Below are 23,573 nucleotides of genomic sequence, written 5' to 3'. Positions count from 1 at the left end.
AAGGACAAAGACGGCGCCATCAGACGTCTCTCCCTTTAAAGCACAGTTTGCCACGCGACGAGGACCCCGGAGGCAGAGGACAGGATTATCAGGGTTGCCCTCTCCTGGCGAGGGACCCACTCCACCCTCCCCATTCCCAGTCTTTCTTTGGGGTGAAGGAGGTTGTTAGCCGAACTGTGTGGCCGAAGAAAATCTGGAAGACGCCCCAGGGCTACCAATGAACCTGCCCTCCGGGGACAGCGGGCCCGCAAGAGGAGCACGCCTCTCCCGCCCCCGACTGAGGGGGACAGCCGCAGGCCCTTCCCCGCCCACGTTCGCTGAGCACGCCGGGTCCGGCGTCCCGGCGGCTCCTCCGCGTCGGTCACGTTCAGAGCTCCCTGGTCCCGCGGCCTCCAGTCGGGGGGATGCGCGAGAACAGCTGGAACTTTGTTTACCCCTCCTAAGTCCTTCTCGCTCCAGTCTAGGTGTCCCTAAAGCCCGTCTCACCCGTGCACAGAACACGGCGCTCGCGCCCGTGGCTCCGCGCCCCGGGAGCGCGCGCCACGGGCCGGAAGTGACGCGCTCGGTGCCCGCGTCTTCCCGCCCTGCCCTTCGCCGGCTTCTCGGTGGCGGGAACCGGGGAGACCGTGCTCACTGCGGCGAATGTAAGTGTCACCCGGTGTGGCGGCTCGGGGCTTCCTAGGCCTGAGAGTCTCACCCTTGGGAACGGAGCTAAGACTTGGCGACCACCCCCACCCTTTCTCTGTCCCTGAAGCTCTGCGAACGAGCCGGCGGCGTCCAGTCTCGGGAGACGAGAGGCTGAAAGGCCCAGGCAGTGCCCGGGAGGCCGGGGAGCTGGGCATAACGGGTGATCAGCCGGAGGACTTGTGAGGGTAGCCTTCGCTCTCCTCAGCTCCTGCGCCCTCCATGCCCCTCGGTGTCTCCCCACTCCGCACTCGTTCGCGAAAATGGTAGCTCCGTGCAGCATCCTTCAGAGCCCTGTTTTGGGCGGTAGCACTCTTCAAGTAATCACTGCATCCTGTGGCAGGGATGAGGGATCCAACAACGTTAAAAAGCTTGGCTGTTTACAACTGTTAGCCATTCATTTATTGAGTATCCAAATCCAAGCACGAAAGTGTGTGTGCCCAGGGGTATGCTGCGTGTGTGTGTGTGTGTGTGTGTGTGTGTGTATTTTAAATAAAGTGCAGTCTAATTGACATACAAATAAGCTTCAGGTATACAACAGTTATTAGACGCTTGCGAAATTATTTCGTGTATACCCTATGCTGTACCTTATATACTGTGACTTATTTATTTATAACTGGAAGTTTGTACTTCTTAACTCCCTTCCTCCTTTTTGCCCCGTCTCTTCTGACAGACACCAGTTTGTTCTATGTATCTATGAGTCTGGGTTTTTGTCTGCTTTGTTTTTTAGGTTACACGTGTAAGTGAAATCATGCAGTGTTTGTCTTTCTGACTTGTCTATTTCATTAGTATAATACCTGCAAGGTCCATGCATGTTGCCACAAATGGCAAGATTTCTTTTTCTTTTTCTTTTTTTTTTTTTTTTACGGCTTTACATGTATCACATCTTTATCCATTCATCCATTGATGAACACTTAGATTGTTTCCATAACTTGCCTTTTGTAGTGTTGCATTGAACATAGGGGTGCATATGTCTTTTTGAATTAATGATTTTAGGTTTGGTTTTGTTCTTTTTTCTGGATAGATAGCCAGTAGTGGAACTGCTGGATCATATGGTAACTCTTTTTAGTATTTTGAGGAAACTCCATATTGAGGAAATTGTTTATCATAGTGCCTGCACCTTTTTACATTCCAACCAGCAGTGCATGCGGGCTTTCACAATTCTTTTATTTAACTTTTATTTATTGATTTAATCTTTTATTAGATGCCTTACTGAATGGGCCTTTACCTCCTTTTACAGCGCGGGAAGTTGAGTCTTATAAATGGTAATTCAGTCACCAGATGATATGTAGCATCTATTGTGTACCAGTTCCTGCTCTTGCCACTGGGGAAAGGCAGTGAAAAAAGTAGAATTGCCACAGATGCTGGGGATTTTCAGGCAAGCTAATGATACTTTTCTGTCCCTAAAACAGCCTTCTGCTGCCTGGAAGAAAGTTTACATGAGTGTTTTTTTGTTTTTGTTTTTAGATTTTTTTTTTTTTTTTTAAATTTATTTGGCCGAGAGGGAGACAGCTAGAGAGGGAACACAAGCAGTGGGAGTGGGACAGGCAGAAGCAGGCTACTCTGAGCAGGGAGCCAGATGCAGGGCTTAGATCCTGGAACCCTGGGATCATGTCCTGAGCTAAGGCAGATGCTTAAGGACTGAGCCACCCAGACGGCCCTGCTTGAGTGTTAATAGTATTATCTTTTGGGTGAGATTTTGTATGCCTTTTTTAAAACAACTCATACTTTTTCTCTCTGTTTTGAATTCTTCTAATGAGCATGTTACTAACAAAAGAGCTGTTTTCATTTTAACAGAACAATCCCCAGCCCAACCCTCCCCCCGAACAGGTTCTGAAGGCAGTCATTGGCTCTATTAGTAAAACAGGCCCTTGAGTGGAGCTCTTGGTCCAGAAAAAGAAATGGAAGTTCTCATCTGTGGTCTCAGCACTCCTCATTGCTTAGTCCATTCCAGGGTCTGAGCTAGAGCTAGGTCCATGACTGGAATGGAAGAGACTGTAGAAGCCCACAAACAGTTTGGTCACTAATGACATCATATTTGTCAAAAAGTGTAGAACTCTTAAAAAATTTTCAGTCATAAGATTTATCTTTGATCTGTAACTCTCACAATAAATAGATTCTAAGTTCCTTAAGCACTTTGGCCTCTTTAATTGTCCATTTAGCTCTCAGTACAAAACATTTAGAGGATGCTAGGTCATGAGGTGATGACCTTTATTTGGTAAGTAATTGTTGGAATATTTTGCACAAGGTTAAATGTGCTAGATGTGCTTTCTTGCTATACTTTCTCGTAATAATTTCAAAAGAACTTTTCCTTTTCTGTCTTGATTCTGGTCAGGGTGAAGTAATCATGCAGGCTTTTCTAAAAGGCACATCTGTTAGTACTAAACCACCACTGAAGGATCGAGGAGTAGCTGCCACAGCTGGAAGCAGTGGAGAGAACAAGAAAACCAAACCTGTCCCATGGGTGGAAAAATAGTAAGAATGCTTGTATTTTTCTTGACATAGTTAGTAAATTACTTCTCTAACCAGTTTTAGTCACTTTTTTGTTGCTGTTACTTAAGAGGAGGATGATTTACTTTGTTTAGATGTCCTTGGAAATCACCCGAAAATGTTAAGTCCTAAAACCTTGTAACTAAAAGTACCCATCAAATGATCTAGCTTAATTATTTTAAAGATGAACAAAGGTCTTTCCTATAACTCAGGTCTATGGCTTTACGGATTAAGATATAGCAAGAGAAAACAGAATTTACAATGTGGCCATAAGCTCTTGGTCAGGAGTTCAACATAAATCCAAATAATCTGTTACCTCTTTCATTACAGATGAGTGGAAGTTGATGAGTTTTGTTTATACATTTCTGGCAAAAACACTTGAAGTGGCTAATTAAATTTCAGTCTGCTAAGTGATAATATGACAAGTAGTTGTAACCCCTGGTGTTGCCTCAATTATCAGAAGTTTGTGGCTTACGTACAGGTCAAATAAGACCCTCGTGTGTTTTGTTTGGCACAAAAAATGATTTTTAAAATATGAAATTTCACATAAAAATCTAGATTTTTAATTAAAAAAATTATACAAAGGGGAAAAAAGTCTAGATTTTTCAGCTTCTCAAGAGATTAGGCAGAACTAGTGCAGGTTAAACAGTTAAATGGATCGGAGTACTGCTTCTCATTCTGGAAAGGTCGTATGTTCCTCAGTTTACCATAGTTCCTTCTGTTTTCTCTTGCCTTATACTCTGCCTTCTTTTACTCTTGTTTTCTCCCTGGCCCCTGCAGGTATTTGAATCTGAAACCCTACTTTATAACTTATGCTGGTTTCCCTAGAAAACATTATCTGACCTAAAATTCCTACCTGGCATTGATTTGATTGATTAGAAATGTATAAATCAAAGAAGAGCTTCCGACTAGCTAAGTAAGCACAATACCTAATCTTAGGATTAGGAGTGTAACTTTGTTCCAGCTTCTCTTAAAATCACCAGTTTAATGTTGTAAGATGAAAATTGTATGTTATTATTCTTCATCTTGGTTAAACTTGTTACTTAGTTAGCCCTCAAACAAGTCAGTAGGTAGGCATTTTTTGTGCAGTTAGGTAATGGATGAAATTGGTATTAATCAATTAACTGTATTAAGCAAAATAGTTGCCTATCCTGAAGTTATTAAATGGCTCTTCCTTTTCAGCTTAAGTGCATGATCTTGTCAAAATACAGTACTTTCTAGGCAAGTGTTCACTTTAAATTTTTCACCAGTTGACATCTGTGGTGCAATAAAATCTTTTTGCTTAATTTTTGTAAGTATTATAGATGCAAATTGCATTTATAAAGGGAAAAATGACTTCACTACTTCAGTATTACCTTAAGGTAAATATAAATGGTGTTTCCACCTGCTTCCAGTTATGAAAGTTTCTTAATTTATTACCAATATATGAGCATTATCTTGATGTTTTGGTAAAAGGAACACTTAAAACATTTCTGTGGCTACTATAATATGCTAAATAATCTCTGGGCTTTTTTCCAGTCGCCCAAAATGTGTGGATGAAGTTGCTTTCCAGGAAGAAGTGGTTGCAGTGCTGAAAAAGTCTTTAGAAGGAGCTGATGTGAGTAGCAGATGATGTTTCATGTCATTGGGAGATTTAAGTTTTAATTTACTCATTCTTTTCCTTCCTTTGATAATCAAATGCCTGCCTCCCCCTTAAATACTAGCTGTATATACAGTAGGCCTTTGATAACTATTTGTACAGCAATAATGAGTTCAATAATTATTTACTGAAGAATTATTTACTTAGGGCATTGTTATGTAGTACTTAAGTAGAGAATTGAACAATACATACAGGGTTTCTTTTCTCGTGAACTTTGATTTTTGGCGGGGAGAAGCAGAATACATGTGGAAGCCCAATAAATAAGAAAATAATAGATAATAATATGTGTTATAAAGAAGAGTCAGATTCTTTGAAAGTATAATTGCTCACCTAATGTTAAATTTCATTTGAACTACAATACAAAAAAATGAGTATTTAATTCTGCTTATAGCATTGTGTCTTCTACTGTCCAAATGTGGCATAAAAAAAACTCTTGAATGACTTGCATTGTAGAAGAGTTAGAGACAAGATAACCCTAACAGAAGAATTAGGAGCTTAAAATTGTATATGATGAATTGCTTTAAGAGCTCAATGAAAGAAGGGGAAAAGTTGCAGATAAAAGTAAGGTGTGGTTTTTGCTTTATTCCCAAGGAAGATTTGCTTCCTTCCTTTTAACCTGGCTACTTTGAATTAGAGGTTCTTTGGGCTTTTGCTGCCATTATTCACTTCCTGGAATTACACTATAATAGTACATATTTTGAAAGAAGTTATATTTATTAAACTATTTAAAATCCTTTTTTGGGGTGCCTGGGCAGCTCAGTCTATTAAATGGCTGCCTTCAGCTCGGGTCATGATCCTAGGGTCCTGGGATTGAGCCCTGCTTTGGGCTCCCTGCTCAGTGGAGAGCCTGCTTCTCCCTCTCTCTTCCTGCCACTCTGCCTACTTGTGCGCACGCGCTCTCTCTCTTTCTCTCTGTCAAATAAATAAATAAAATCTTAAAAAAATATATAAAATCTTTTTTGGGGGCCGCCAGGGTGGCTTGGTCAGTTAGGCAGCTGCCTTCAGCTCAAGTCATGATCCAAGGGTCCTGGGATCGAGCCCCGAATCGGGCTCCCTCCTCAGCAGAGAGCCTGCTTCTCCCTTTCCTTCTGCCTGCCTCTCTGCCTACTTGTGATCTCTCTCGCTGTCAAATAAATAAATAAATCTTTTTTAAAAAATAAGTTAATAAAATCTTTTTCTTCGCCAATTTTTGTTTTGATTTGATCCAAATATCTTTACGTTTTAATTTTATAATATACGATTTAATTGTATAATAATAATTACACAGATTGCAGGACAAGATGTATTTTAATTGGTAGTATTCTGAACCCTTGAGGCAAATGTAGTGGTATTATGACCCTGTTCTTGACTATGCATACCATCTATCTTACAAGGCTGAATTAAGAACTTTCTCTTTTAAAACACTTTTTTAATATTTTATGTTTCTTTTCAGGCCTAGTTTTGTAAAACTTGAAGGTGAACTAATTTTTTAAACTCTACAGAGTACAGAAAAATAATTTATCCTTTCATTTCCTTTAGTGTATGTACTGCTGAAGTGAGCACTCTTTCATTTACATTAAAAGATTTTAAGGTAGAATTACAATAGATAATTTTAAGAACTAGTATTCACATACAGTTCTTGAGTGTACCATATATATCACTGTTATATAATGTGAGCTTTAATAATTTTACCATGTTTTAAAGAATTTAAGTTATCATATGTGATAGTTATATGGATGAATTATTACAAATATTGAGGTATGCATGAATCAAAATAATAGTTAAAGACGAAGAAGCCTAGGAATTTTTTTTAATATAATTGGCATACCCAAACTGACTAGCCCAAAGCTACCAGAAGGAAGGAAATAATAAAGATTAGAATGGAAATAAGCGAAATAGAGACTAAGAAAAAACAATAGAAAAGATCAGTGAAACCAAGAGCTGCTTCTTTGAGGCTCCTGGGTGGCTCACTCTGTTAAGCGTCTGCCTTCAGTTCAGATCATGATCCTAGGATCAAGCCCCACATCAGACGCCTGGCTCAGCAGGGAGCCTGCTTCTCCTTCTCCCCACCTCCCTGCTCATCCTCTCTCTCGCTCTCTTTCTCTCTCTCTCTCTCAAATAAATAAAATCTTGAAACCTAGATGGTTCTTTGCAAAGATAAACAAAATTGATGGACCTTTAACCAGATTCATCAAGATAAAGAAAGGACTCAAAATCAAAAATGAAGGAAGAGAAATAGCAAATGACACCACAGAAATACAAAGAATTATAAGAGAATATTATGGAAAAGTATATACCAACAAACTGGACAACCTAGAAGAAATGGATAAATTTCTAGAAACATACTATCTTCCAAAACTGAATCAGAAAGAAATAGAAAATTTGAATAGACTGATTATTAGTAATAAAATTGAATCTATAATCAAAAACTCCGAGCAGCCAAAAGCCAAGGACCAGGCGGCTTCACAGGTGAACTCAACTGAATATTTAAAGAAGAGTTAATACTTATTCTTCTAAACCTATTCCAAAAAATAGAAGAGGAAGGAAAACTTCCAAATTTGTTCCATAAGGCCAACATTACCCCGATACCAAAACCAGTCAAAAAACTTAGGAGGTTCTTTGGTGTTTGTTTTTAAGTAGTGAAACTCATAGCCTATATCTTAAGCTGTATGCTATGTAGTAGCATAATATAATAGTCTTCAATTAATATATTTATCTGTGCATTGGTTTATTTATTGGGCACATGTTGAGTACTACACAAGATGCTGAGAATACAATTGCGAATAGAACAAATAAGGTTCTTGACCATAAGCTTATCATCTAGTGAAGTAGACAGGTATTTTGTAACTAAACCAAAACACTAAATAAAGAACAATAATTGCAAATTAATGTATATAAATACATAATTGCAAGTTTTTAAGTGCAAAAAAGATTGACAAGAGAGTAACAGAGAAGTTCCACTTCAGACTGGGTGGTCAGGGAAGGCTTCTGACTTGTAATGCAGTAGAAGCTGGGGAAGCAGAAAAAAACCAGTCAGACCCTAGCTCCTGGGGGACTGCAAAGTGCTTAGCTGGAGTTCATTGCATTTGGAGCCTGGAAAGGTGAGCAGATCATGGATGTCCATAAGGACAGGTTGTTTTTTGTTTGTCTGGTTTGGTTTTTCTGGGTGGAGTGTGAAACCAGTGAATAGTCTTAAGTAGCAAGCAGGGTGGCATCTAATTTAAGGTGAGGAGTGGATGGGAAGCTCGGGGGTTAGGCAAGAATGGAAGCAAATAAACTGTTGCCTAGTTTCCTATGTGCAGTGATTGATTTATGTGAAAGGACATACTGAAGAGTACAGTTTTATGACAGAGCTCAGTAGAATTTAGTACATTCATCAGTCCGTACCACAGATTAGTTGCCTGCTTGATAGGAGCCAAGCTAGTGAGATTTGAGGTATAAAAGAAGATAATTAGTGATTTACTCTTACCCTTTCTTCCTGTAATTAATTCTCCCTGATATATGTGGGCTTCCCTGCAGGGTATATAATCATGGAATAGAGTCCTGCCAGGCACTTAGTAAACTCTTTTTTTTTCCCCCTACTCTTGGAACATCAGCTCATCCAGAGCCCTGAGAAGTCTTGTTTCATTCCTTTTCCCTCTGTATTAGCCAAGCTGAAGTTCTCCTTTGGTCTGTTTCCCCCTTGAAGCAATGGACATCTTTATAAAATAGAAAATCTTGCCCAACCTGAGCAGAGGGGTGGGATAGGGAACAGATAGAAGCGTGAGATTCCCTTCAGAAAAAAAGGGGTTTTGAGGTGCCTGGCTGGCTTAGTCGATGGAGCTTTGCACTCATGACCTCAGGGTTGTGAGTTCAAGCCCCACGATGGGTGTAGAGATTACTTAAAAATGAAATCTTTAAAAAAGAAGAAAGACAGGTTTCTAATTTGTACTGAAAACTTCACCTAGGTATATTGGGTATAGAACAGTCATAAATATTGCTTCAGCTTAAGATATTAGACAGACATTTTTGGGGGGAAAGTATAGTATTATGTGAAAAAGCAGGAATCACAACTGCTAATAGTGTGATACTGGTTATATTAAGAAATATTTGTAATCAGATATGTGCCCTATTAGAGGAGTTGTTGCACTGTTCCATAGAGATTTTCAGTCATCACTTTCATCTGTTTGTACCAGAATACAATTTTTAAAAAATAAAACTTAACTTCTGCAGCTCCCTAATCTCTTGTTTTATGGGCCACCTGGAACTGGAAAAACATCCACTATTTTGGCAGCAGCTAGGGAGCTTTTTGGGTAAGTTGAAATCTCTCTTTTTTTAAAAGACTTGACACCAAAAATCTCTGCTTCTTTAACTTCTTTGACTAAACTTTAAAAGTTTGTATTTGGTTTCTCTGTAAGGTGATTATTTCTGTATTTTTTATTAATTCAGTGGGCCCATTTCCAGTTCCTCCCCTCCAGTAAATAAGCTTGCTTACATCTTTTGTAATCTTCATTCTAGACCTTATTGAAATGTTTGAATGTACTACAACATAGGAAGCCTCATGATTTTTTTCATCACTTTAACTTTTTCAGTTTGATTTCGGACCCCAAAGACCTGGTCTTTAGTCATGCCAGTACTTTCATCACTCCCTGAATGGCTGTGTTCACATTTGTATCTTTGTGTGATAGGATCTGCTATGCCCCATGCTAATGACCCCACACCACTCCTTCTAGAGTTCTTTCTTGCTCTGGCCTTTCCAGGCCCTGCCTAAAGTGGCTAGGCCAGCTCCTTGCCCTCAAGTATCTTGAGTGTTAGCAGAGTATGTAGTGGTTGATGCAGGTACTCTGTGAGCCACTTTCTTAGATTCTTTTTCCAGGATTGACTGTCTTGCCTTACCAATGTAGAGGAGACTTTCACATATATATGTATGTATGTATGTATGTATGTGTGTTTTTATGTGTGTGTGTGTGTGTATTTATATGATATGTATCAGCCCAGGTATTATATCTCTAAAACATGCACCAATAGCAAAGTCTATCTTGATCACTTCTTGGCCTTTTGACTAAGATCAAGTGTACCAAAGACTATTTTGAATTTATCCAGAACTTTGGTATTGGGCATATGGTCAAAGGATACATCTGAAATCCTACATGTGAAAATAATCAGATGCCTCTGAAACCACCAAATATTTGCAGATAATTAGTTCTATTGAAATGTAAACAAAGAAAAAAAGGAAAGTGCTGTGAACCTAATACTTTATTTTTTTGAGAGCAATTTTTATTTTTGAGGGAAATTATAAAAGAGCTTTTTTGATTATTCCACAACTCAGAAACAACCTGAATCCGTTTTAGTAATGTAGTCATAATAAAACCCAAGTAGTTTGTTAATAGTGCTTTGAGAGAAGGTCGGTCCAAATTAGATAATTATTAAAATACTCTTTTAAAAATAATGTTTGTCCTTATAGAACTAAATTGTGAATTCCACATTTCATAGTATATGTGGTTTTTAAAATGGAGAATATATGCACAGAGCTTTATGATTGTGCCCATAAAAAAATGCTTAGGAGGATAGCATGGTGTTTAGGAAAACTAAAGACAAAACTAAGTCCCAACTCTTGTTTTTTTAACTAAAAAATTAATCTGTGTATAATAAAGTAGAGGGAAGTTTTAAAAATGAAGACTTGAGAAGGTGTGCTGGTTATTTTAATTTTGATTTCTCAGATAGCCTAATGGTGAGCTACTTTTAATAATTGTTTTTTAAAAACTCACTTAAAAAAAAAAACCTGTTTATGTTTTAATCCAGTAATAGTCCTTATAGCAAGCTACCTAATGGAAACAATTGAAAATAAGCTCTATTACAGCATTATTTAAAATTGTACCATATTTAAAACTATTTAAAATATCTAACAATAGAGTGTTAAATTAAGAAAATGATGGTACAGTCATAGGATAGAATGTCATATTGTTACTAAAATGGTAACTGCAGTGGGTCTGATAATGTGGCAAGATGTTCATGATATAATCTTAAGTGGAAAATTGATTTAAAGTTTTATGAATTCGTGATACCATCTACCTGTTTTTTAAACTTAATGGAAAAAAACCCTGCATGTCTCTACAAAATAAAAAATACAAGTGATTGCATGCTTTCCGTCTAGTGTTTACTAGGTAGTTTTAAATTACTACAGAATGCAATTGTTAAAATGTGGTTCAAATCTCAGTTATTCATTTGCTCTATTATTTTTCATATTTGTTTCATTTTGACATAGGCCTGAACTTTTTCGATTAAGAGTTCTTGAGTTAAATGCATCTGATGAACGTGGAATACAAGTAGTTAGAGAAAAAGTGAAGAATTTTGCTCAATTAACTGTGTCAGGAAGTCGTTCAGAGTAAGTAAAGCTCACTTTTCCTTCTTCATACCATGTCATTGCATTTGTTTAAAATACATGCTTCTACCAAAATGTCCAACTCCTTTTTGTTTTTTTTAAGATTATATTTATTTATTTGACAGAGATCACAAGTAGGTAGAGAAACAGACAGAGAGAGGAGGGAAGCAGGCTCGCCACAGAGCAGAGAGCTCGATGTGGGGCTCAATCCCAGGACCCTGGGATCATGACCTGAGCTGAAGGCAGAGGCCTTAACCCACTGAGCCACCCAGGCACCCCTGTCCAACTCCTTTTTTATCTTGGAGCATATGGGTTTTTTATTCTATTTTTTTAGTAATCTGTACAAGCGACATGGGACTCAAACTTACAACCCCAAGATTAAGAATTTCATGCTCTACTGAGCCAGCCAGGCACCCTTTATCTAAATTATTAAAACTCAGAAATGACCTTTCCATTATAATACCTAATTTTAAATTGTTTAGGTGTCAAGGGTTTTGAACTTACGTTTTTGTCTAAGGAGTATTTATTAATCAAATTTGGTAGTTTGGTGGTATGCTGCTAGCAAAAAATCCTGATTTTTGTTAGTGTGTTATTAAAAAAAAGTTCTGTTAGATATCTTAAGCTTCAGTATAAACTTCCTAATTAAGGTGACCATGTAAGTTATTGAACTGACTGGGACAATTTTAGATTAAAAGAGGAAGTATTGGGGCGCCTGGGTGGCTCAGTGGTTAAGCCGCTGCCTTTGGCTCAGGTCATGATCTCAGATTCCTGGGATCGAGCCCCGCATCGGGCTCTCTGCTCAGCAGGGAGCCTGCTTCCTCCTCTCTCTGCCTGCCTCTCTGCCTACTTACGATCTCTGTCTGTCAAATAAATAAATAAAATCTTTAAAAAAAAAAAAAAAAAAGAGGAAGTATTATTAATAATTTAAATAGGACTGCCCTGAGTTAAACAGGGATGTTCAGTTGGCTACTTAAAATCCTTGTGGAACCTGGCTATATTTAAATTCTTATTGGAGCACACTTTAGAATTTGTAGAAGGAAAATGACTGATTTTTCATTATCTACCTTGGATTGACAATGCATATATATCCTGTATTTGATAAGGAACTTCCATCAAGAGTATATAGAACTCATCCATTTTAATAATCAAGAGAAAATACAATTTAAAAGACAAAGTAATTAAGTAGACATTATACCAAAGAAGATACAGTGGTCCCCCTTTAGCTATGATTTTAGTCAGTTTCCCTGGTTTCAGTTGCCTACACTCAGATTAAGGCCAGAGCAAATGATTCACCTTCTGACATAATCATGAGGTCATTAATAGTAGACTAACATCACGGTGCCTGTGTCATACCTCACTTTGTCTCATCACAAAGGCATTTTACCATCTCACATCACAAGAAGTGGGGAGTATAGTCCAATAAGATATTCTAAGAGACCACAGTTGCATAACTTTTATTATACTATATTGTTAAAATTGTTCTTTCATTATTACTGTTGTTAATCTCTTACTGTGCCTGATTTATAAACTGAACTTTTTCATAGGTATGTGTGTATAAGGAAAACATGGCATATATATTTATATACTGTTCGATACCATCCAGGGCTTCAGGCATCTGCTGGGGTCTTGGAACACATTTCCTGTGGAATGTGTTCTATACAAAAGGCTCATAAAGCTCCATTAGCCATGGAGTAATGCATATCAAAACCGTGATGAGATACAACTTTATGCATACTAGGATGGCTCTTAGCAAAAAGAGAACATCCTGGCAAGAATGTCGAGAAATTGGAACCCTTATACTTCGCTGGTTGGAATGTAAAATGGTACAGACATTTTGAAAATAGTTTGGCAGGTCCTCTAAAAGTTAAACATAGCCTAGGTGTATACCCACAAGAAATGAAACCATAGGTCTACTCAAAACATGTTAAAAAATGTTCATTGCAGTGTTAGACATAGTAGTCAAAACATGTAAACCACCCAACTATCCATCAAACTATGTATGAATGAATGAATAAAATGTGGTATACCCCTTTGCCATATTATTTAGCAATGAAAAGGAATGAAGTAATGATATATTACCACACAGATGAACCTTGAAAGCATGCTAAGTGAAAGAAGCCAATCACAAAAGACAACTTATTAATCCATTTATATGCAGTGTGCAGAACAGGCAGATCTGTGGAAACAGAATGTAGAGATCCATGATTGCCTACAGCTGGGAGAATTGGAAGGCGTGATGGGCATGGGGTTTCTTTTTGGGACTGAGAGTGTTCTAAAATTAGATTTTGGTGATGATCTATGAATTATAACTCTTGTTTCTCTGAATCAGTGGGAAGCCATGTCCTCCTTTTAAGATTGTGATTCTGGATGAGGCAGATTCTATGACCTCAGCTGCTCAGGCAGCTTTACGACGTACCATGGAGAAGGAGTCTAAAACCACGAGATTCTGTCTCATCTGTAACTATGTCAGTCGGTATGTATATTGCCCTAAAGATAGATGCTGGGCAGCCTTGTTTTGATAACCTTAATTAGGGAGAGGAAGAAATGGAAATAATGTTTCAAGACTAGTAATTTCTCCTCCATCGAATCTAGATTTGTTGATAAAAATGAGTTCATTGACAAAAATGGGGAAAATCTTCTTTAGACACTGACTTTTTTTTCCTTAATATCTTACAGAATAATTGAACCTCTGACGTCTAGATGTTCTAAATTCAGATTCAAGCCACTGTCAGATAAAATTCAACAGCAGCGATTACTAGACATTGCTGATAAAGAACATGTCAAAATTAGCAATGAGGTAATTACTAATTACTACAAATATTGTAATTACGAATTCCTTTGATGAATTCATAATAGGTCCTGAAAGTATCACATGTGATCATTTAATTTCTGATGCCTTCAGGAAAAGTTAAGCTAAAAGGGCAACATTTGGAATGTCTAGGAATTATAGGTTAAGCCTTATTATCAGTATTTCAGAGAGCCAGAACTAGGGCATACTTCATATACATAATGCAAATTCTCCAATAACAAATCTCTGCACAGTGGTGAGATTTTAGTGTCCTAGCTGTTTCCTTAAGGAGTGAATTTGGTGATGAAATTTTGGTACAGAAAGAGGATATGTAGGCCTTACTCATTTTAACAGAATTTTACCATAATTTGAATCGTCTTTGCTTTTTGTATCCCAGAAAATAGGATTAGAAATATGGAACATTTGTCTTTGCAAATTTCTTTTGAAGGCAAGAGATCTCTAGCCTTTCACTGGACTGATGGTGTCTCCGTGAATTCTGCCATCATAGGACTGATTAACATTCCCTTAAAACTGAAAATAATTCTCCCACTAGCTCTAGGCTAAAGCTGTGTTTTTCCACAAAGTCAAAAAGTCTAACTTGACCATCCATTGTAGGTTAAAAATAAACTTTTCTTTTCAGGGAATAGCTTATCTTGTTAAAGTGTCAGAAGGAGATTTAAGAAAAGCCATTACATTTCTTCAAAGCGCTACCCGATTAACGGGTGGAAAGGAGATCACAGAGAAGGTGATTACAGACATTGCTGGGGTAAGAGCACAAGATACTCTAAAATTTTTGGTTGGGCTTGGGACTCGGAAAATTTTCAACTAACAAAATGTATTCAGAATGCTGATGTGCATTCAGGCAGCTTTAACAAAATACCATAGGCTGGGTGGCTTATAAACGAGTATCCCAGTTCTGGAGGCTGGCAGTCCAAGATCAAGATACCTGTATGGAGTATCTGGTGAGGAGTAACTTCTTAGTACATAGACTCCTAGTTCAGACTCAACTGTGACCTTTAAAGGGCACTAATCCCATTCATGGGGGTTCTGTTCTCCCTATCCAACCAACTTCCCAAAGTTCTCAGTAGGGATTTTTAACATGAATCTTGAGGGCATTTAGTTTATAGCATGTGCCAAGTACTATGCTACAAACAGTGTAATAAGGAAATAACCTGGAAGCATTGCAACACTTCAGGAATATGACAGTTGAGATTTAATGGATACTCCTGTTCTTACAATCGGACCAAAGATCATATATGAAGGGGCAGTATTCCATATAGAGAAATCGCTTATGTCAGGGTTCAGCTCTACTACTAGTAGGATCCCTACTACTTTTTTTTTCAAGACGTAGTTCCTAAGATATTTTTCATACCATCATGAAATTGATAGCATTAGTTCCCTTTACCTTTTGGGTATTATGGGCTTTACTAGGAAAGGGGCACTTCCCTTAATTCCCTTTTTAAGCTAATAAACAAGAGGTTAGCCATTGCTAAGGAAGTTAGAACCACTTGGGTGCGAACCATCGGCCACAATTTTTAGCTGCTCAACCACTGACTAGATTAGCTAAAGAAAATGCTGTATACATCACAGAGACATTAATTTCTTAAAACCAAAATGCCTCACTATTCCATGATAGTGACTAAAGATGGTCTGAATCCGGATTAAAAGGGTACAGCTACCTGGAGAGCTTATTTCAATAGCTTCCTGGAGCTCAGGACAGGAGCATGAGGCTATTCCAAAGTTTTCATCCTTTGCCTTCTCAAAACTAGGTAATACCAGCGGAGACAATTGATGGAATATTTGCTGCGTGTCAGAGTGGCTCATTTGACAAACTAGAAGCTGTGGTAAAAGTAAGTCACTTTACTGGTTAACTTTGAGGAAGGGAAAAAGAGTAAATGAGCATACCAAATTCAACTCTCTTGCAGGACTTAATTGATGAGGGTCATGCAGCAACTCAGCTTGTAAATCAATTTCATGATGTGGTGGTAGAAAAGGATAACCTTTCTGATAAACAGAAATCCATCATCACAGAAAAACTTGCCGTAAGTAGAGACTTCTGCACATCTCCGCAAAATGTGTTAAATACAACCCAAAGGGAAATTTTCCTAACTTTTTAATTTTCTTACAGGAAGTAGACAAATGCTTAGCAGATGGTGCTGATGAACATCTACAATTGATCAGCCTCTGTGCGACAGTGATGCAGCAGTTAACTCAGAATTGCTGAAGTGATCATTTTTGTAAGATTTCAGTTTTTTAAGTATGATCTGATAAAAATAAAAATGACCAAAGCACCTTTAAAGTGAATATACAATTTATTTAACATTCAAACTTCATTAAGACATGTGCAATATGGCAATTTTACTGGGGGTTTAACCCTACCTAGGATATGATTGCTTGCTGGGGCTTAGCAATAGGGTCCAGTTCACACTTAAGCACTAATTAAATACTTTATTGAATAAATACAATACCAAACAAAATGCATTCAAATGCTTTCTAAAAAAAAAAATCAATTTTAAAGGCCTTCCTATTCAGGCTAATGACAACACAATAAAGGCAGATATGCTAGTTTAACATAATTGGCTGATTTTATACAGCACTTATATCTTTTAGTCCACAAGTATATTATTAAATGATAGAGAACATCTAATACAACCATTTCTACAGAACTAGGAAATAAATTTCTAAGAAAGAAAGATTTTACAGACCCCATCTTTTATACCCAACCCCAACAGTCTAACTCTAAAGAGGATAAAGCCAATGCCTCTCCTCACAAGAGCTCACGACTAACGTCGCTTTGCTATCAAAATCTGTATTTCTGATCCGTTATGAGCATTGAGACAAGATTCAAATATTCCCAAAGAAAGAAGCACAATGCACGTTGTGATCGCCTATTCAGCAACAGCGAGCACTGCATTCAAAACTATCTCATCCCAGGAATTAAATAAGGTCAGCCACATTCATTGGCATTTCCTCCACTGTAGTATTGTAGAAAGTCTCAATGTCACGAAGAATCCTCTTGTCTTCTTCAGTAACAAAGTTTATAGCCACACCTTTCCTCCCAAATCGACCCCCTCTGCCAATTCTGTGTGAGAAAAAGAAATCAGAGCAGTTAGAATGTTACTTCTCACATATGGATGAACTATTGAACATGATGATCCACTTGTTAACCATCAGCTGCGGTTTACTTAGTAATGGTTATAGTTCGTGCTTCTAATTGGAGCGCACTAGCTGCTAATCAATATCTAGAGAAAAAAATCTTCCTTTGCAGTTAGTGCCAAAAGGATTCAAGGCTTGTCTGGCTGCAAAATGAGATTTTTATCAGGTGTCTTGAGCATTACTTTTAAAGCAGATGACAGTATTGTGTTTGGGGTAGTGAAATTAAAGCCCATACCAAAGTGGGCCAGCCAAGAGCAGATGTCAGCCTGGGACAGATGTAAACACCAGGGATAAAACAAAAAGAACAGTTATGTAATCCATTTCGACGCACCTCTGGAACTGTAAACTGTAAATACAAATGCTGCAAGGTTAACTATTGTCTAAAACTTACTTTTTCCAGTGGGAAAACAAGTATTTGGTATGGTAACCCAAACTTATCACTGCTTTTTTGCTCAGTTTCACACGTTGTAACTCAAAATTACTCATAACGTGTTTACCTCCAAAACAGCCTTCTACCTTCCTGATAGAAACCAGACAACACAAACCACCTAACATACATACAAAAATGCCTTGGCTGGAGCAACTTAAAAATATCAAATAATCAGGACAAAAGAAAAACAAATATAAATACCGACTCGCTCTTTATTCAAACAGTGTGCTGTTTCGCTTATGATTCCACGTCCTAAATTACGTCAACGCCGTTTCTGAGCGCCATCTCGTCATCAACTGCTGCTATCGACTCCTGTATTTTTTAAAAAGTCTTTTTTTACATCATATAACAAAGTACAGTTCAATTTACTTAGGGATAAAGCCACTATAACTAAACCAGGGACTGCTCAAATTGCTACCAGACAACACCAAGAAAATCCCAACTACAGAGGAAATCACCAAGAAAGCACATGGACACAAGAACTTCACTAAAAACTCAAAAGTAAGCTAAGACCAACAGATCTAAACAACCTGATCTGTATGTAGTTAAGTCCACAATTTGGGCAACATTTACGAGTGTTTTCCCACTGCAGATGACCAATCTTCCCAAATACCATTTTAGTTCTACCTTACCTAGTTAGTAAGTCTTTTTGCTTCCCTGATACGATGTTACCTTTCAAACAAATCAGTCCACAGAAAAACCACACATGAATTCATTTTACCAATATAGTAACAGCCAAAATGCCACCTACTCACCTGTGAATATAGTTTTCACGATTGGTAGGTAGATCATAGTTTATAACCAATGACACTTGTTGCACATCAATCCCACGAGCCTGAAACACAATGGTATGGTGTTCAAATTCTAATTTAAACTCAAGAGCTATGTAATGTAGGCCACAAAATAGTAGTGAACTATATATTTAGTGGTATAGCCCACTGTGGAGTGTGGTCTTTTCTTTACTCTCCCAAAGAGCCCAAGCTGGTAAAGGTTATCAAAAAACCTTCCCCCAAAAACAAACTTTTGGTAGGCTGAAAAGAATAGTAAGAGACTTACCAACAAGTCAGTAGTGATCAAAACACGGCTTGACCCTGATCTGAATTCCCTCATGATAACATCTCTTTCCTTCTGGTCCATGTCACCATGCTGCAAATGAACAAACCTTAAATCAAGAATCACCAGCCAAATCAACTATTTTGATTTTTACGGACATGTATGAGACCAAGCGTCCCTGGCTGCTACAGGGGTATAGCAGACAGGTATAGTAAAGAAACAACTTTATTTTGAGCAGGGGGAACGACAACACAGCACTTAACAGCTATATTGTAGTCTAAATCCTGCTTTAATGAAAATACAATTATCACTACCAGAACACCTCTTACCAGAGCAGAAACTGTGAAGTCCCTGGCATGCATTTTCTCAGTGAGCCAGTCCACCTTGCGCCTTGTATTGAGAAAAATAACAGCCTGAGTAATCGTCAGTGTCTCGTACAAGTCACAAAGAGTATCCAACTTCCATTCCTACAATTTTTCAAAGTTAACAGTTATTAAAATCTAGCTTCCAACCCATGTAAATTAGAAATTCATTCTGTTAAGGCCTATCCCAAGACATATTGCACCAAATCTTAAGACTAAGGACACTGGACATTAAGAAAGAGGTCCACCCCAGTCTTTACAATCTAGTGCAGTTACTTTTCTTCTTGTGTGTACTCTGCTAGCATTATTACAAAAACTAAGGCAATCCTAGTTTCTGCAATTTTAGCACAGTGCTTATACAAGAAGGTTAAAAAATAAACTACATGTTAATGTTTAGTAATTAGATAAATTACCTCTCTTTCAACATTAATGTAGAACTGTTTGATTCCTTCAAGGGTCAATTCTTCCTTTTTCACCAGAATTCGAATTGGATCTCTCATAAATTTTTTGGTCACTTCCAAAACATCAGTTGGCATTGTGGCAGAAAGCAACACAACCTTAAAAAAAGCAAGGGTTATATTGTCACACAAAGAGCACAACTTTAAAAATACCCACAGTTTGAGACCCAGTGTTTTTGCCTTGCTATGAAATCAGGTAGTTATTATGCACCAACTGCTTTAAGCAGGGGTAGGAAAAATACATCAGGTGTACTGTATGTAACCTTCATTAAACCTAAGCCCCAACCTACTTATAGGACCAGAGTAAAATTAAAGCTCACCTGAATACTTGTATTTAATTTTTGGAAAATCTCATAGATTTGATCCTTAAACCCTCGGCTCAACATTTCATCTGCTTCATCCAAAACAAACATTTTGATCCATTTTGGAGCTGACAAAGAAAGTCATACATACTATCAGCTCTAGATGCACAGGGACACTAAGTTTTCAATTTCTAGTAATACAAACAAATTATACTCTCAATGAACAATACTTACAAAGGTATCTTCTGTTTAACATATCAAATACTCTCCCTGGTGTACCAACAACAATGTGTGGTGCTTCAGCCTGCAGTTTTTGCATTTCATTCCGAACATTGGTTCCACCAATGCAGGCATGACAAGTTGCTCCCATATAGTCGCCAAGGGCCAAAATTACCTTTTGGATCTAAAAGCCAAAACCCTTAATTATTATCCAGGAGAATTACAGGCTGTGACTAAACTTCCAAAGCATAATGGCAAATATCTGGTCTGCAAATAGCTTCTATGCATGCATGATATTTAACTGCTTCCAAGCTTAAAATACAGACTGATCTAACTGCTTCATAATAAAATTCCCTTTATCATGTCTCTTCCTTGTGCCTTGTCAGACTTGAGATCCTGTTGCCCCAGATACCAGCTAGGTTAATTGATTTTAGTTAAATCATTTCCTACACTGCTTTTCATTGTGTAGGAAGGTAGGTGTAAGTAGTGGAACTCTGCAATTACATCTAAGACAACTTACTGATACTTTTAGTTTTTCCCAAAGTACTGGACCTGATGTCCTCTTGACCTTAAAACCTAGTTTTATTAGCAAGGTTTTACTTCAAAGCCAATATAGCAGTGAGCTTTGAAAACATAGCATGCAACAGATGCATCACAAACTACTGAGACAGTCAAATGATAACATGTCACTGCAGTTTTCATGTTGCACAACTGCATTCAAACTTAAAAATGGGAACAGATCTAGTCCACCCTGAAAAGCTTTGGTTTCTCAAACCTGTTACACAACCCTGCAAACCATACCTGTACACCCAGTTCCTATTTTTAACTTTCAACAAAAACTCCCTGCATGCATGGACATTTAAGAGGGCTCCTACTGACAGGACCAATTTATACTAAGTTTTAAATTCTTCACAGTTGTGAAACCTGAAACCTATGCAACACGCAAGCAGTTTTTTTGAACTACACTATCAATACCTGTTGAGCCAGTTCTCTGGTGGGGGCCAATACTAGTGCTTGGGTCTCCTTGAACTCAATCTCCAACTGTTGCAGGATGGAAATAGCAAATGTGGCTGTCTTGCCAGTACCTGACTGAGCTTGAGCAATCACATCATACCCTAAAAAAAGTAGGATACATATTTACCGATCCCACATCAAACCGCCACTTCTAGTTCACACCATGTATTCCTTATGGAACATTAATTATGCCCAAATAATCAAGTGATCAGCAATGAGTATTCTCTTCATTTCAGGTCAGTCCCGAAAGATGATTGCCATCATTTCACTTTAAGGAATACAAACAGGTGCTAGTCCCCCAGAAGTTATTTTCCCTTTTATGGTCCAGGTCTATGTAGAACAGTTAATTCATTCTTAACAAGTACTGACTAGTTCTTTTACCTTTAATACAAGGAATAATAGCTCTCTGTTGAATAGCTGAAGGCTTCTCAAAACCATAAGCATAGATGCCCCGAAGAAGAGACTCCTTTAAATTCATATCGTCAAAGTTATCAACAATCTCATTCCAGTTGCTCTGCAAATTACATATAAAAAAAGACTGAATAAATGGGATGAACGAGCTCACCTTTCCAACGTTTCAAAATCAACACACATTCTTACCTCGATGACACCATCGGGGTCCATTCCCTCTGGGCCTCCATGTTCTCTGCTGACAAGAATACTGTAGTTAGAGAACATCCCTTTCCCCAGCCATCTTAACTACACAGGAGAGGAGAGCCCTATTCTACAGCCGGTCTCATCTGGCCACCCTCCCCTGCACGTGCACACCCCAAGGCAGTAAAGGAAGCTGGAGGCGCAGGACACATAATGTTCCCTGCGCGCCCGCCCGGAAGGCCGGCAACAGGGGACGCCCAGGAAAGGCCCCACGGACGCCGGCCCTCCCCCACCCCAGGCCCGAGCGCCAGGCGCTCCCGTCTCAGCAGCAGACCGTCTCGCGAGAGCTCCACGCGCTGAGCTCCGCCCCTTACACTGCGCAAGCCGGGGTGATTGACGCGGGCCGAGGCCTGGCGAGAGCTATGCCAACGGTTCGCGGGGATCCCGTTGCCGGCGCGGTCCCTTCCGCCTTGGGGCCTTGGCGAGCGGGCGTCGCTGACACCCTCCCCCCTTACCCCACCTAAAGTCGAGCACTGAAACTCGCGCCTTCGGCCGCCAATAAAGCTCCGGGCCCCGTTACACTGTCGACTGCGGACTGCGCCACCGCTTTAACTAAACGGGCTCCGTGCGGGCAGGGGCAACGGCCAGGATTTCAAAGCGTCTTCGGGGAAAAAAAAAAAAAAAGGCACCCTCCAACCACCCCGTTTTCTACCCTAGCCTCCCCGCAATCCAGGCCCTACCCATCATGGAAGCTTCTCGAAGGGCACAGGGGTGCTAAACCCCAAGGAAACGCCTATGAACCCAGCGCTCCCTGCCTCCACGCCGTCCACTACCATCTCCGCTGCTGTCAGATGACCTCCACCACAAATAAGCACCGCCGAGAAGGCGCCATACCTGTTATAATCCGCGGAGCCACCAGACATGATCCGAAGAACCACTCAGCGCCCGACTGGAAAGACAGCGGTGCCGCGCCACCCGTTTTTTATAGGCTCGCGGCCGGAACCCGTTTTCCGCGGAGGAATTTTCTCGTCGCTCTTCGGCCATCCACCAAATTGTGATCCTGGGGTCCTTACCTCAGAAAATATCCTAAACGAGTCGGTGGGAAAATCCAAATTTGGTGATTTCTTGATCTTACAGGGCCGCTGGAAATCCCAGGGTCTTGGGGGTAAGGTTGGGACTCTTTGCCTTGCGGCGGAAGAATATTGCAGCAAGTGGTGGCCAAACCGCGCTCCCCGCCCGCCCCGCTCCTACGGGGTTTCCGCGTCCCTGAAGCAGAGGCGGCCGGGGGAACCGAGAGGGTCCGGGAGGCGGAAGCCTGGGGCGGCTGCGTGCTGGGCGGCCGGCGTTTCCCCGCGAGCCCGTGGGGCCGAGCTTGCCGTCCGCCTCCGGCTCTCGGGGCCGCGGCGGAGACCCGGCCGCGCTCTGCACTGGGGAGAAGAAATGAGGTTGTTCCGCCGGCTCCCACCGCTGTTTAATTCGACGGTAAAGGGCTGCTTGCCCTTTAGCTGAGCGTTTAACATCTCTTCTCATCTTAAAAGTGTGACACTCCCTGCTAGGGAAAATGTCGGCCACCCAGCACGTCCCAGAAAATCCGGCGTACCGTAGTACATTGTGCCCAGCGAGGAAAAACCGTGCAGTGTCCTTTGCAAAATTGCCTCTGGAGTAACCAACTCTGTTCTCCCTATGCTGCCTCTGGTCTTTCCTCGTTCTGTTTTTAAAATAAAACTAATAATTTTTGCGTGTGCGGAATGCCCGATAAAATCATTGTGAATTTGTGCAAAGGGTTAACAGCTAAGGAGTGTTTTTCCTTGTAACGCAGGAATTTAAATGGACGCTTCCAGCAGATAGCTCCATGCCCCTTTGGGACTAGATAGATTGTGATTCTGATCTATACTGCTCATTATTTTCCAAAGGCTTTGAACTTTAATTGCTTAATACCTAATGCATGTTGGTTTAATGGAAATTGAGAGCAATACAACCCTTGCTACTTAAATAAAACTAAACGATTCTTTAAGACCCAGAGGTTTTCAACTGTAGCCCTGAC

General features: G+C 39.6%; 2 protein-coding genes across 12 annotated transcripts; one reads left to right on the top strand and one right to left on the bottom strand.

Moving 5' to 3' along the window:
• Nucleotides 1-328: 328 nt before the first annotated feature.
• RFC4 (replication factor C subunit 4) lies at nt 329-16,240 on the top strand. The gene is made up of 11 exons (XM_082694050.1): nt 329-644; nt 3,020-3,159; nt 4,693-4,771; nt 9,005-9,084; nt 11,037-11,156; nt 13,483-13,626; nt 13,830-13,950; nt 14,582-14,707; nt 15,711-15,791; nt 15,867-15,983; nt 16,070-16,240. The coding sequence occupies exons 2-11, from the start codon at nt 3,032-3,034 to the stop codon at nt 16,163-16,165; spliced, it is 1,092 nt and encodes a 363-aa protein (XP_082550176.1). The 5' UTR covers nt 329-644; nt 3,020-3,031; the 3' UTR covers nt 16,166-16,240.
• EIF4A2 (eukaryotic translation initiation factor 4A2) lies at nt 16,235-22,883 on the bottom strand. 11 transcript variants are annotated; one of them, XR_014301439.1, is made up of 13 exons: nt 22,424-22,489; nt 21,904-22,190; nt 21,536-21,581; nt 21,317-21,449; nt 20,897-21,036; nt 19,937-20,105; nt 19,721-19,830; nt 19,356-19,499; nt 18,910-19,047; nt 18,584-18,673; nt 18,283-18,362; nt 17,729-17,839; nt 16,235-17,023 (listed from the first exon to the last, which is right to left on the bottom strand). XR_014301439.1 is itself a non-coding variant. In XM_082693995.1 (12 exons), exons 3-12 carry the CDS (start codon nt 21,557-21,559, stop codon nt 16,879-16,881), a joined length of 1,173 nt encoding a protein of 390 aa, XP_082550121.1. In that variant the 5' UTR covers nt 21,560-21,581; nt 22,050-22,190; nt 22,424-22,513; the 3' UTR covers nt 16,235-16,878. The 11 variants fall into 11 exon arrangements, 6 of the variants coding, with proteins under 6 accessions (XP_082550121.1, XP_082550122.1, XP_082550117.1 ...); XR_014301435.1 differs by lacking the exon at nt 21,904-22,190 and having other exon boundaries at nt 22,424-22,772; XR_014301436.1 differs by lacking the exon at nt 21,904-22,190 and having other exon boundaries at nt 17,733-17,839; nt 22,424-22,772.
• Nucleotides 22,884-23,573: the final 690 nt, after the last annotated feature.

This window comes from Mustela nivalis (assembly GCF_964662115.1).
Source record: "Mustela nivalis genome assembly, chromosome: 1".
Taxonomy (NCBI): domain Eukaryota; kingdom Metazoa; phylum Chordata; class Mammalia; order Carnivora; family Mustelidae; genus Mustela; species Mustela nivalis.
The sequence above is the reverse complement of the archived record's forward strand: the minus strand, read 5'-3'. Positions and strand labels throughout refer to the sequence as shown.